Raw genomic sequence first — 15,302 nt, 5'->3', positions numbered from 1 at the left:
TACCAACAGAATAACCTATTGTTATTGTCACATTTGAAACAAAATGCTTCTAATGTCCCAGCAAGTACAGGAAGACACCTGCTTACTCACACAGACACACAGAAAAGTGGACCAGCATCTCTAAATCTATAATTCTACCCACCTGCAGGGTTTGGAGAATGGATGTAGCAGTCAAATAAGCAGACCTCTAAAGGGTCCTCGGTAGTATCTCATTGCTTTCTGTGTGTCTGGGAGTGTGACATGTTGGTTCTAGCTCTGCCAGCTCCAGGATTGATGACAAACACGGCACACAGACCACACAAGGGGAGGCAGAAAGGATTGATAATGCTAGAAAATGGCTAATAAAGTCAACTGAGATTAGTGCTGGATCCAACTCCTCGGCTTGATTATTAAATTCACCCTCTTTCTTTGTCTAATCTCAATTCAAGTGCTTCCTCTCATTGTTGCCCTTTCATGCTCCCTAAATGACACAGTGACCTCAAATTGAGCAAGTAAGCCTCCGTAATCCTCAGAACAAAGTCATTGCCTTCACTGCTCGACTACATCCATTTGCTGTATCTACATTTTCACCATTAGTATGCAGCACAAGTTGTCACCTTTCCTGGCAGTTCTTTCCAGTTTGGATTGGTCTCTTCTTAACTCTTGACTACTACGACCAATCAAGCCTACTCTACTGTTGTTCCTCTTGGCACCCATCAAACTTGGATGATGACCAATGAGCTCAGCTTTGGGATGCAACATTCCGTGTTTCCTGCCCACAGATGATTTTGGCACCCCTTCCTTTCCGAAACCATTGGTATTAATGTGGACGCTGAGTTAGTCTCCAGGGGCTGTAATTAGAACAAGTTAGAGGTTGAAAAGCTTCAGTTGATCCCCCTGTTTCAGTTCCTACAGCATCCCTCCTGGTATGTTGCCAGACATACCGGGGCCTCACCAGAATTGATTGCACCTTTGAAGCAAAAGCAGATATTATTTGACCTAAAACATGTAGTGTGGATACTACTACATCTCTAGGGAATCATGTTGTTTTAGCACTAAGTTTGGTATTAATGCCGTGTGCAGTGCTGCTTGTAAAAATATAGCCACACTAAAATGATCGCAAACTGTGCGTTTTAAGACGCATAACAGGAATGCTGGCAGACTCTGTTGCCAAATAATATACATACATTTCTTATTTTAACACTTACATTGGATAAATATGCCCTCTGGAGGATGTGATCTGCATAACGATGAAATTGGAGTTCATTAGAGAGGTCGTCAAACACATCTCCCCCCTTATGTGTTTTGGAAAACCATGCGTACACACACTGGGCCATTTTAACTACACTGGGCTTGGGCGTGATGCACGTGCTCGTGTGCAAGCAGACTTACCACATACTTTGACTTTGTGGCTTATTGCAAGTCTTTCTCTGTATTTTCTATTATGGAAGGTGTTATCAATAATATCAGTTACCAATAACTGCAAAGGAGTGATCCTGTCACAGTAATTGTATGTACAGTGGAACCTCAGTTAGTGTTGGGTAGTTTGGGGTATAAATACTAGCCTGCTGTTAACGTTAGCATGCTAGCTTGCTATTGTCCAATTGTCGAAAGCCTCCCCTCATTAGACAATAGCAAGTGATCGCCACACTCCCCTTCTCATTTGTGCGTACAGCAACAAACTAGTTTCATTGTTAAGCTATAGGAATGTAAGAAGTAACATTTATTGTGCAACTGTGTTCTGGTTTAATATGTTTGTATCTTTCTGTCAGAAAACGATGGTGATAAAATAGATCATCCTCCCCTCCAGCCTGCACCTTAATTTTTATATTTTTGGACATTTATATTTTTACATGTAAATAATGTGCAGTGTCAAAGACTATATGGTTTGTGTTTTGATTAAAAAATGGTCAACACTTGAAATTTCCTGATCGGAGGCATAACCCCTGTGACTTAATGACACGGCTCCCCGGGATATGGAAAATGGGTCAGTTCGCAGGAACCACGGTCCCACCCCGGCCTTGAACTTAATCCAGCAACAACACCAAGTAGAAAAGGAGTAACAGATACCATCCTTCTGTTCCTTGAATTCAACAGTGTTTCTCAACAGTCTTTATCAAAACGCCGGCACTTGCAACTTTCTTTGGCTCAATTTTGGTTTATATTTCTGAGGTGAGAAACACTATTGAATTCAAGAAACAACTCATATCAAAACAGGAAGGCGGTGGTGGTTGAGCTCGCTGCCACATTCTGTCTTTGGGGACAGCACATCAAGAATCACGTCTTGAGTGAAGGTAAAAATAACCTTAAAATGTTCATTGATCCTTTCGTTCATCATTTAAATGTATTTATATGCATTTCTAATTGTTTTATGCATGTCAAACTATAATTGTAAAACATTTTGGGCTTTTTGGAACAGATGAATTCTATTTACATTATTTCTTATGGAAACAATTGATTTGGTTAGCATCCGTTTTGGTTACAGTCCTTCAGTTACAGACCTACAATTAATGACGCTAACCAAGGTTCCACTGTAATTGTACATGTACGTGTGCATCATCTGATCTGTCACAAGTGTGCCGCAGAAGGGGAATTTTACTGAACTTGAGTATGAATCAGAGCTCTCATGAGCCAACAAGTCAAAACAAACCAGACTTTAGGTGTCAAGGCTGCCTAAGACTGTGTGGCTCGTAACAATGGCATTTTGTTTGAAAAACAGTTAATAGTGTTGTTTGATCCTCTTATACGGCAATGCTGAAAACATATCTAAAAATGGGTCTAAAATTGTATTTAATTATTTTAAAAACTGAAAAATGTTTCAGAAAACATGCATGAGTCAAGTCTAGCTGAGATACTTTACTCCCATAACTCAAAATTCTTCTTACAGAAAAACCGAAAACTTTTTTAAACAAAGAAGTGTTCAGTCTAAGACTGCGGTTTTCCAAGTGTGACACTAGAATACTTCAAGGGAGGCGCAGCACTTTGAGAAAACTCACGAAACATCTTTTTTCAAAACTGCAAAGCAAATGAGCTGATTTTTAGTTCTTACAGTGAGAGAGAAAACACCAAAAAAATATGCTTTTAAGATATTAGGGAGGCCCCCGCAGTATTATATTCTTTGACCACTGGTCTAAGTAAAGAAATAGCTCATCTGTCGGAGGAAGCAGAACACTTTGTTCTGTGTTGAGTTTAATTATGTTGAGTGAAGGCATCACTAAAAATGAGCAAGATTAAAAATGAGCTGAGGAATGATAACTAAATTGAAAAATATATAAAAACAAAAGAATTAATGTAGATGCCCGAGTCTAAGCATTCACACAATTACTTATCATAACTGAAAAGACAGCCTGCAAGCATATAGTATGTTTTATTCCTAAAGACACAATGTCATCTTGTTATCAAGGGAAAGCAGTAATGCAGTTAAAGAGTTAGGGAAATAATTTGCTTAAAAGATTGCCAAGGAAATTAGTATTATATGGAATAAATGGTGTTATTGCTTCAAATAAAAGTATTTTCCACATAATACATACTATTAATATACACAGACATTTGTATAATAGAGGGATTAACATGAAACCAACCGTGAAAATAGGTCATACTACATTCTACTGATCAGAACAAGAGGTTAAGATCTAAAATAGAAATCATTGAAATTGGCTTCTTAAATATACTGAACTTACCAACACGTCCAATTTGCAAACTCTACGGAGGGAAGAATAGAAAGGCAGAAATAGTTGTGTTTAATTCCCAGGAAAATGATTTCAGTACATTAACATCTTTTGTGTTTATTTTAATAGATGATGCAATTGCTTACAAAAATCAAACAACTCAGCATTATACAAAACACAACTGGATTGTTTCATTCCATATTTTCAGAATAATTACTTTAAATCAGGGGTGCTCACACTTTTTCAGCCTGGGAGCTACTTTTAAAATGACCAAGTCCCAAAGATCTACTTCTTACACCAGGGAATATATATATTTAGTAGGGGTGTCACAAGATCTTGCGAGATTAAAACATGACAAGATTTCTCGTTCAGAAAAAGAAAACTGTCTCTTGGGCACTAGGCCAGGGACGATAATAAATAAATTATTCACACAATAAATAAAAATGAACTTGATAATTTTTCCGACGTCAACATGTGCATGTGTGTCTGTTTTCCTCATCTCCCGCCTCCAAACAGGCAGGAAGAGAATTCACTCTGTGTATTGGTTTCAACACCTTGGCGCATTTGTTCCGTAGAACAATGGCATGGACAGAGTGAGCCCTTTTATCTCACACACACACACACAGATTGCAGACGAGTGTAGCCTCGTGAGGAGCAATGCAAGGTAATGTAGTAGAAATTCAATTAGTAGATTGCAATATGTCATTATATTTTTTGGCATATTTTTGATTATACTTTTCTTAAAAGTAATGTTAAATCTCGTTTCGTCCAAATAGACCCAATCTCGTGTATCGTCTCATCTTGTGAACAGGGTGTCATGAGACACTCTGTAATGATTGATATTTCACAGTTTACAAGTAACCAAAATAGCTGATATCATTCAATTATTTACAATTCAATTCAATACGGCAATATAAAAACAATTCCTCAATAGTTCTGTACATAACCTGAGTAGCATGTCAGTCAATTCATGTAGTACGTCCAGTTAGCATTAGCTATCAAACGTTACAGATATGCTGGAAATGAAAATGATTATGCAAAATACAATGCAGCCAAAGTCATAGGCAACATATTGCAAACATTTCGGCAATGGATACATTTTCCAATTAATCATGAACTAATAGTTTCACAAATGACAGTGTAGAAAACACATCTATAGTGGAGTTCAGGACAAAAGTCCAACAGCTGAATGTTTTCCTACATAACTACCTGCTAACAGGGAATGGATAGGCATCTTACCTCTGAGTTAGTTTACCCGTAATCGGGATAAAAAAGCTGAATGTTGCATTTCTGTGTAGACTGCTTATTGGTGGAAGTAAACATGTTTTGAAGCAAATTCAAGACTTGTACAGTATTTACCCCTCCACGCCTAGTGTCCCTTCCCTTTTCAAAACCACAGCCGGAAAATGTAAACTGAGCCCTGTGGATAGCCATGAAAATACTATCACAGAAACACACACACCCACACACACAAGCAACACAATGGATCAATAACATCATTAGACATCGTAATGGTATCTCAGCTTTACAGGCCATTGTAAGCTTTTCTAAGCCGTCAAGTGTTACTGATCCGTGTGACATGATGGAATAATCAATTTTTATTTGAAGCTCAATGATACAAAACCAGTATAACAACATGGTCATGGAACAGTTTGGCTATAAAAGACTGATCAGTTGAAAAAACATCAACAAAAATCACCTTATATAATTATTTTGCTTACAACATTAAACACGGTGTATTCAAAAGTATATAGCAGGGCCAGGGCGTCCAAAATACAGCCTACAGCTGTTTTTTTATTGGCCTGCGGCACATTGTAGAAATAAAAATAAAAACATGAAAAAATAGGAAAAATAGAGCAAATAGGCTAAATGTAACGAGAAGAAGCTGTAATGTTGATAGTAATAACTAATAATAAAACAGAGCTTTGTCTTTACGTGTGTATAAAGTTTTTTACTATCCTTTTTACAAAATAAAAAAAAAAACAACACACAAATATCAAAGTGGCCCCCCGCATTCTTTGATTTGATCATTATGCGGCCCTCGGTGGAAAAAGTTTGGACATGCCTGGTATGAAGTATAAAACTAATTTCCAGAAATATTAAACATCAATTTCATGCCATTTATCCTGTTTACCTTCCCAGCCAGATATGACAAAAACAGAAAATACAACTGTCAGAAAGAACAGATTTAGCTCACTCCTCCCCCAGGAAAGCACTGCGCAGATCAATGAAAAGGAACCTTTTGCCAGCAAAAAAGTCCCATCAATCTTTTGGCATTTTTGTCAGGATAACATTCTAAGCTCTGCTTGAGATATACGTACTACACGCACCTTCTTTAGTATAACACCACCAGGCAATACAAAAGGCAGTATTTGCACAGCACCTTTCTACATTTAGGATACTCAAATGTTTTTTTAAATGTTGCCATAGTGACACATTCACACATTCCACTGTCTTGGAAGGAAAGTAAACGGTATATTGAAAAACATTAAGATCCACTTTAATTCAACTCAGTTCAATATTTTGCTCAGAGATACTTCGATAGGACTGAGGGACAGAACCAGAAACATTTCAGTGGCCAGGCCACTTCTGTCTTAGTAATGCTGTCCTCTAATGCCAGTACCGATTTCAGGATTAGAGTAAATTTAGGCCTATTGTGGACGGAAACCTCATCTGAAAGTGAGCATGTAAAAGGGCACTTTTTCTTTAGCTTCCTTGGATGAATTTCCATGGCAGGTCTTAAGTGCAGAAATCTCTGAAACAACTACATGCAACATAAAGTACCGTAAAGCACCGTGTAAAAAACGCACTTTTTTTCCACTGGTAAGAAAAAATCGGGGTGCGGTTTATACACGATGACAGGTCTGTGACCAGATGCAGAAATTGACGAGAAGTCCATTTTAGAATAGCCGTCTGTGGGTCAGACAGTTGCTTTGACTTTAGCGCCCTCTGCTGTACAGTTGTTGAAAATGCTAGTGTATGCAACTAACTTATCTGACGGCTGTCTGTATTTTCACACAGTGAAACGATCTCTATATACACTGAAGCTAACCTAAGCTTCCATTAAAACATCGCAGTAAAATACAACGTTGGAGTTTATTCAAGTTCACACTGAAGCAATGCAATAAAATAATAATAGAGAAAAAGAGAAGCAGTGAAAAATAAGATATCAAAACATCTCTGAAAATTGCAAATTTCTTTATTTTGATTTATTATTATTATTATTATTATTATTATTATTAATCTGTGCTTAGCCATAATAATAAAGATCTAGTTCTAGCCGAAGTTCAGATTTCTTCTTTATTCTTCTTTTTGAAATTGCTTAGTACCTTTACGCATGTTGATTTGACATGAAAGAGTTGGCAAGCATTTATGAACTAACAATTTTTTTTCCCCCGCCGTGAGCCTGAACACGGGGGTGCGGTTATTACACGGGTGCAGTTTATACACGGTGCTTTACGGTACATGAAACATAAGTAAACAACTACCCGCCAGCAAAGAAACACACGTTACATTGTCAGACAAGCTTAAATGCAATTCAGGTCAACACTACTCCAATGGCCACTGTCAGAAATCATTTTTCATATTAATGATCTGTGCATGGCGTCTAATGTACCATATTTAGACAAAAATAATGGTGTTATATAGGTCTTATTTACTGTGGTTTTTATCATTGGTGTTGGTTTGGCTTCACTGTTTGTATACATAATCAGTAGTCCAAGTGTCCACTTCCAGTGCAGTCCAGAAAGATAGGCAGGGCTTTAATTCAACAGCTACATAATAATAAATGTCATGGTATCAAAATAAAGTGACTGTGTGAGAACATATAAAATAAATACTTGAAAAATAAAAATCTGACCCCCAATGGGACATGAGTCAAAAAGTTCCAAGTTCCAGTGCTCTCTACATAGCTTATGGCCAATCAAAATATAAGTTGTCAGTGCGCAAAGCTGTTGCCATAAAAGGAGCGGAGAAATGCACACTAGAAACCTGGAATGGGGAAAGAGGGAGTCACTACCTCTGTACTGTTTGGACAGTGCAATATGTCAACTTAATAGCAACAAATTCCACTTATGCCAGTCTTCATAAACCATTAACCTAAAAAAAAATCAATCGTGCTCAGCAACAAATGCAATTATACCTCCACAAAATGATGCAAGCCTACAGTATGCACAGTTCTGAAATAATGATAGCGATGCACCGTAATTTCAGGAAGAAACCAACCACAAAGGCCTCCAGTCCATCTTGAGGAAGACATGAGTCAGTTATCAACTTCAAGGAGCCTGCTAAGTACTGAACGTCTTCTTGCTCAAGTACTTTGTGCACACTCATCCAGGCACCACCTTGTATCCCTTTTATCTAAGTTATTAATGCATTATTATAGGAACACAACGTGGTGTCATTACAGAACCAAAAAGTGCTTTCCTCATTTAAATTTTACTCTTCATCATTTCACAACTTCTCCACATTGCCGCCACTCCCCTCTGTGCAAGAGCTGATGTGAGTACATGAATGCTGTTGCAGCATGTGTGCATGAATGTGTGAGCGTTTAGCAAGTCTCTAAGGAAGCTGCAGCTAAACTGATGGATGCCAAAGAACAAGGCCAGAATGGCTGGACGAATGGGGAGGCTATGCCTTTGCCAAGGGGAGGACAAGTGTCTACGCAGCACTAATGCAGTGATGGAGAAGGATGATGGAATAGAAAAAGACAAAAGAAAAAAACAATGCAGTACAGCTGGTGTACTTGAGCTGATGATGGCAAGGTGAACTGACCTTCGTTCAGGTTGATGTATGATATTACAGCTTAGCTGATTGGTCCACCTTCCACAACAAGCCCTGGCAAGGCAAACACTCCCATCTGAGCCTCCTGTATCTCCTCCCTGAACAAACATCTCTCCCTCTGGAGGTTACGTGACAGGGGAGAGGGATACTTGGGTGTGTTGACTGATTTGCATTGAGTTATTACATGACAACCAAGTAAAAATGAAAACATTTTACGCAGACAATAAAACGATCCAAATGCTTTTTTGTTGGTGTAAGCATGCGTTTAGAATGAGGTTGGGTGTTATAACTAATTAAATAAAAATTAAAATAAATTCTGCCGGTTTTGTACCACTGACAGTTGATTAATCAGAGGCACATGCAAAATGGAGTCAATACCTCACTAGAATCAGAAGCGGTGCTGTTGTGGCTTGAAGAAGAACAGCATGACGTCCGCTATGAGAAAAATTATTCTGCTTAAAACACAACACTCCTCCAATACTTAACTGTGTTTACATTTGATTGCTTTCATGAAAGCAATCGAACCGCGATTTTGCAGTCAACGATTGTAATGTCATTTCTCATCAATGTTTTGTGTCATTACTGATGCCTAGTGGCCAGAATACTACATATAACTTGCATTTCAATATTATTAACTAATAAAGGGCCACAGTCAACCATGAAACAGAGATAATTTATGAATTTTTGAAAAACCACGAAGTGAGGGAGCGGTATTCAAACCGCGATGTAGCAAGGAATGACTGTACTTTTTTTTGTGGCGTGTTAGAAAAGGCTTGATGAATTGGTATTACTCAAAGAACAATAGTCCGCAACAGTAGGTATGAGGGAAAACTCACCCATTTACCGTACTTTATGCATGTGGAGTATAGTTTTATCCACAATGTAAGTTAGACATAATACTGCAAGGTTCGAGGTGCTCAAATAAGCTTTCAAACCAGACATTACTCATCACCAACAGGGCTGGCTCCTTACTGTTAAAGCTAACGGCTTCTTGTCGTCCTGTGGGAGTTTCCCGTGCGATGCTTCTTCCAATGCACGATTAGGTTTGTTGTATTAAACTTCCCCGGCTGTGTGCCTCCACAGGAAATTTGTGCATGGTCTGGAATTGACTGCTTGTATCAGAGTGCCAATATCAGCAATTTTAGATTGAGATATGGTTCGATACTCTTCTTTTTTTTTTGCTGATATCAACATCAGATCGGGTATTTAGGGCGCACTCAAATCATACCCAGCAACTCGGCTCATGATCTATAATTTCTATTTTCCCCCAAATTCTCAATTTAGGAAATTTTGTCAAATGGAAATCCTTAGTATAGAATTTAACATACCGTACATGAGTAATATGACTTTGCTGAACACATCAGCAGAGTACTAAATGTAAAATTTCAGTAGAGGTATTTCAAGTACTTTCTACGCATGCAAATGTTTTCCATTAATGGTGCAATTTTCCAAAACGTTGAGGTCTATTTTCAAATGTTTGCTTTTTCAGGCCTCCAAATGCCACTGGCATAAAAACGAGGTGCCAAACGGACACCGTTTATATCCATTTTCACTTAAAAACAGTCTTGTGTAACAGGCCCATGAGGGGTAGGCTGGGTGACATAAGACTTTTCTTCTCTACTTCCCAACAGGAGATGAAAGCATTTCCTCTGTTCTCACTCACCAACCATCCCTAATGTCTTTGTGGACAGCCCGCTCCAGTCAAATGTAAACACAGGCTGAAGGCAGCCCATGCACATTTTTCATTGTACAACCACCCCCACCGTCCCCGCCTTCTACAATTCATAGCCCAATGACATAAAATACACATGTGCACAAGTGCAAATAAAGCACATTAAACATACGCTCACCTCCCTTGAGCACAAACGTTCGCCCACTGTAATAGAAAGATGAGCTAATGTACTCGTATCCACAGCAGTAGCACTGTAAGCACTCAAGGAACAAATATTCTGTTCTCACTATAACATTTTTATCCAATGCAAACTGGTTTGTGGGTCAAGGGCTTATCTTGTCGAAAAGAATATGCACACTTGCCCTTGAGTTTACCTTTGCAATATAATGCATTTGTTTGGTTGGATACAAGCAAGCTCATATGTGCAGATACCAAATATAAAGAGTTGGTATCTGATGGAAAATTGAGATAAAGGACAAAGTGTCGGTGCTGAGAGGCGGAAGACTGATATAGAAACGTCTGCTGAGAATATTACATTAACAGTGTTGATAAAAATACACGTAAAGCAAACGGATTTTGATGCTTTTTGATTCTGGGAGTCAAGACACTTCCAAAGTGTTCAGCCTCATGTAAAATAGCCATGCTCATATGACAAGAAACATCGTGGTGTTTATTGAAGTGGCCCTTGTTAATCTTGTGCCCGCAGTAGTGCTTCGCCACTTCATGGTTCGAACATTGTGCCCTCACTCTCACGTTTTTAAAAAAATGTATTAATTAATAAATTATTGCTGTTTCGTCAATGACTATGGCCTATTACTACTTAAAAAAAATACATATTCTTGGTCTAAATTGAGCATTTCAAGCATAAATGCAAAAAGCTAAATGTACTAAAATAAATATATAAAGCAAAAAGTTGATGAAATGTAGTCTACACTGGTCACTACGTGTCACTAGTAACACAAGCAACAGGTTTGATCGACAGAACAACAGGCTTTTATTACAGGTTTGAATTACCTCACAACAGGCACAATAATAACATAACACTAATCATAATCATAATAATATTAACATCAGCTACTGTTGTCGCCATAATCCAGCTAAAATTCAGTTCTGAACCCCCGACATCACTTCCTGTTCACACGTCCAGAACACATTTATTGCAACACACGAGCATGAGGTTTTTTTTATGTCTTAAATGACTAAGTTTGTCTGATTATTTCTGCTATATTAGGTAATATGAGTGTAAAGGTGACTTTTGGGGTGTTATGTCATGTATTGAGGTCTCTAATCAATGGTAAAACCCATATTTAGAAGGTTGTATACTAGTTTTCTATGCTCTAACTACAAAAATATTTGATTTATAAATAAGGAATCCTACTTTGCGGAAATTCACACCAGGATACTGTACTGTACTGTACTGCACTGCCCATCCAAAAATACACAACACAGTCAACACAGTAACTTTTATTACAGTACACTAGGTCCCCAACTTACGAACATCCGACTAGCGAACATTCGCGGATACGAACACAAGCCGACCGGTCTATATTTTATTTTGCCTTGTAGTCGCTCAATCAGTATTTATACTGCTACTGTACATGCTTGACCAGTAGAGGGCACTGTGACACTGCTAATGGGACCAACAGAGGAAGCGTTAGGCTGGGGAAATAACGCTAAATGGAAAGCTAAATTATATAACCCGGACAGAGCGTGTGATTAAAGTTTATGAAGAGTTAATAGGCTTGCTTAATTCTACACCACCCACAGAACACTACCTCTTTTAGAAGAGTCTAACAACGACGACCATTTGTCCTTTATTTCAATAACTCCTCCTCCACCACAACGACTGTATGGACCACTCCTCTTCAAAGGTAAATAACATTTATCATTATTATATCATTTTTATTATTTTTTTTCATTACTTAGCCTTGTTTAATATTACTACTGCATCCAAACTCATATTTACATACTTACACATATAATGTATATGTATACACGTACATGTAGTACCTATATCATTGGTAATATTACCTGTTCCCCTACTTAAGAACAATTCGACATAAGAACGGTCGTCTGGAACCAATTGTGTTCGTAAGTTGGGGACCTAGTGTACACTTTAGCTGTAGCATGGTTTCAATAAACATGTGAATTGTCTGTCCAGATTTGAGGGCCATAGGTAGGTGCAGTGGTTTCACCCACAGTCAGCTGGACTGTGATGTGGTTGTGATGCTGCATGTTCTGAATCATTCATTCATTCATTCATATTCTACTGCTGACTTTGGGCAACAGATGGGGTACACCCTGGACTTATCACCAGTCAATCACAGGGCACATATAGACCATCCACACTCATTTACACAAATGCACAATTTTGAGTCACCGCTTAACGTAAAATGCATGTTTTTGAACTGTGGGAAAAAGCTGCAGAAAACCCACAGGGACAACATGCAAACTACAGAGGTCCAAGCAGAGATTCAAACCCAGCACACCCAAGCTGTGTGGCAGACATGCTAACCACATGCTCCATCATACTGCCTGTGCCCTGAATCAATGCTTCCCTATTGAGCCCAGGGAATCCTGGCATTGAAATATTGGAAATATACCCATCCCATCAAGGATCAAGGAAGGAAGGGAAAAAAGACAAGCTGGGGAAAAAAATGCTCAATAGGTATTTTCAAGCAGTCAGCTGACCTAATTTTTTGGTACACATCTTAAGTGGGGCAAAAAAGACCCAGACAAAGTTTAATAATACATTGGGCAGTTCCTAACCCAATTATAGTAGTATCAGGAATCTCCTTAGCAGCTTCTCTTTGCTACTAATTTGACCAAATCTTTTGACATGGTTGTTTAAGAAAGTAGGAGCTACTTGCTGCGCCAGTAGGAGGCTCCATAACCAATTGGACACTAAAACATACTATTAACTGTAGTAGTTTTCTAATGGAAAGGTATGACACAGGTTAGCCATGTAGTACATAATAATTCAAATAAAAATGCTCCCTTAGATCTTACAGCGGTTGCTTCAGCGCAATAACTGAAATCCGCAAACTTATTATTAACTTTATTTGTTTACAATTATGTATGTTTTAACGCTGTAAAACCCCTCACAATACACTTTATACCAGGGGTGTCTATCTCGTGCCATGGAGGGCCGAGGCAATGCGGGTTTTCTTTCCAGCCGGTCACTAAAGCAGGTGATGTTAATGAGCAACACCTTCAATTTGAGAGAAGGAGCTCATCAATTAAAATCACCTGCTGAAGAAACCGGTTGGAGAGAAAACATGCAGCGTCTCGGCCTTCCATCGCACGAGTTTGACAATGTGCTTTATACACTCAGACTTGCATTAACATGTTCTCACATTTCTCTCTTGTTTAAACACTCTAAGTTCTAATTTTGTTTGAAATTATGAAGTGACTCACGCTTATTCACTTATTCATGCCTCGTCCTGGCGCCGTTCAGCTGTATCGTTTTTGTATCCTTGTTAAAACATTGCTCCTGCCGTCGTCCTCCTCCTCGTCCTACTCCTTGAACCCAAGATTCATTTAGCTGGTTAGCTGCTGCTTCTTCTCCTATTGTTTATTGGCGGCTCGCAAGCAGCTCACTCAGTTAGCTAGTTTGCTAGCGGCTACTGACCACAACAGGAAACGGCATGAAGGAAATTGATTGACAATGGTCTACAGCCAATAAGGAATGTTGTGGATCTATATTTAGCTGGCTGTTAGCGACTGTGGGTTCCCCTTTTGTTTTGTTTTTTTGTCTACTGCGGGTTCCTAATATGCTCGTACAAGTACATAAACACGAGACGAGGTGGAGCTGCACTGTCTTCAACTCTCGAGTATGCAACACCCTCTACTTGTAGCAGTAGTAAATACAACAACAGACACATACATCAGAGCACCGATAGATGCTCTAATACGCCACAAAGACGCAGACCACAATGCACGTTCATACGCTGCTTAAAAAAGACCAACGAAACAGCGAAGCCACTGTACTTCAGCAGAAGCACAGCAGCCTGACAAAATTTCAAACACATATTTCTATTTCGTATTCATAAATGTTATTTTGTTTTGACGCAAAATTAACTGAAAATTAATTGAAAATTAACTTGTTTGTTGGGGGATAAGCAGATAACAAAACATGCTCCAGAAAATCAGTTTTTCATGGAGTAGGGGATGCTCCAGCATCCATGTGTGTTTTCTGAGTTACAGCCGGCGTTTACAACCTAAGTTGTTCTTGTCAAACTCATCTCAAGTTGTTTTTTATGAGAAAGTGGCTCCACATGATGGCACAGACTGCTTCAGATCCACAACAGTAAATCAAAACAACGACACCCCGTTGGAGCGCTTTCCTTTGAACACAGCAACTACATTTCAATAGATTTCTCCTGTTAATGAGATTTATCAAAGGATTTGCTGTGATGAATAGGACATGCATGCATACTAATCACTTGTAAACTGATCATTATAGGCACAGCAACTGTTAAACAGACACATTTTGAGTAACTGCCAGATTCCCTGATCTAAAAAAAGATATATACCAAAATAATTCTGTTAATAATGGTCTCCAGTTGGTCTTAATTGTGCAATCATGTAATAAAAGGCCCCAGAGTGAGAAGGATCCCTTTTACAACTGAAAAACAGGTCTGTTATGGCCTTTAGCATAGGGCTCATGTGGCGTACATGTCTATGATATCTGTAATGAATTTTAGTATTTATACTTTTTGTATTAAAACCCGCATGCAAACAAAGACACTAACCTGTGGTGACAGAGCAGTGGGAGGCTGACTGAAGATTGTGGAGTGGGCTGCTGACCGGAGGCCATGTGCTCTCCTGACAGTCTGGCGAGTGAACGGAGCAGACAATACTTCCTGCTGATGAGAAGACACACAGAAGTTCAGACAACAAGTTAGGGAACATTGTCATCAGCTCAAATTGGAAATAAAGTGGCTGTGATATAGCACAGCGAAACAGCAGCAGGGCTTACAGTACCTTCCTAAAAAGAGCACTGAAAAGGGGATTAAGATAATGAAGCATGAAAGTGGGAGCTGTTCTCATCACAGACTTCAGCAGTTTACTTTTTGCTGTGATTAAATACAGAATGTGCTTGCAAATGTCTGCGAGACATGATCAAATTCCACTCAAACTCGTGTATGTGTAGCCCTCATCTTAACTGTGAATCTCATGTGAAGACTATTCTGTGATTG

At 38.8% G+C, this 15,302-nt stretch overlaps 1 protein-coding gene across 4 annotated transcripts in view; it reads right to left on the bottom strand.

Annotated features, from left to right (window-relative positions):
• Positions 1 to 15,302, bottom strand: part of mcu (mitochondrial calcium uniporter) — a 77,015-nt gene that overhangs the window by 28,174 nt on the left and 33,539 nt on the right. Inside the window, exons 2-3 of one of the 4 annotated variants that reach the window (XM_054798372.1) lie at positions 14,856 to 14,969; positions 3,660 to 3,681 (exon numbers count right to left, since the gene is read on the bottom strand). In XM_054798372.1, the coding sequence (XP_054654347.1) occupies positions 3,660 to 3,681; positions 14,856 to 14,920 (87 nt within the window). In that variant the 5' untranslated portion in view covers positions 14,921 to 14,969. The remainder of the gene's footprint in view (positions 1 to 3,659; positions 3,682 to 14,855; positions 14,970 to 15,302) is intronic. The other 3 variants (XM_054798373.1, XM_054798371.1, XM_054798370.1) reach the window with 3 other exon arrangements.

This window comes from Dunckerocampus dactyliophorus, chromosome 14 (assembly GCF_027744805.1).
Source record: "Dunckerocampus dactyliophorus isolate RoL2022-P2 chromosome 14, RoL_Ddac_1.1, whole genome shotgun sequence".
In the NCBI taxonomy this organism is placed as follows: Eukaryota; Metazoa; Chordata; class Actinopteri; order Syngnathiformes; family Syngnathidae; genus Dunckerocampus; species Dunckerocampus dactyliophorus.
The sequence above is the reverse complement of the archived record's forward strand: the minus strand, read 5'-3'. Positions and strand labels throughout refer to the sequence as shown.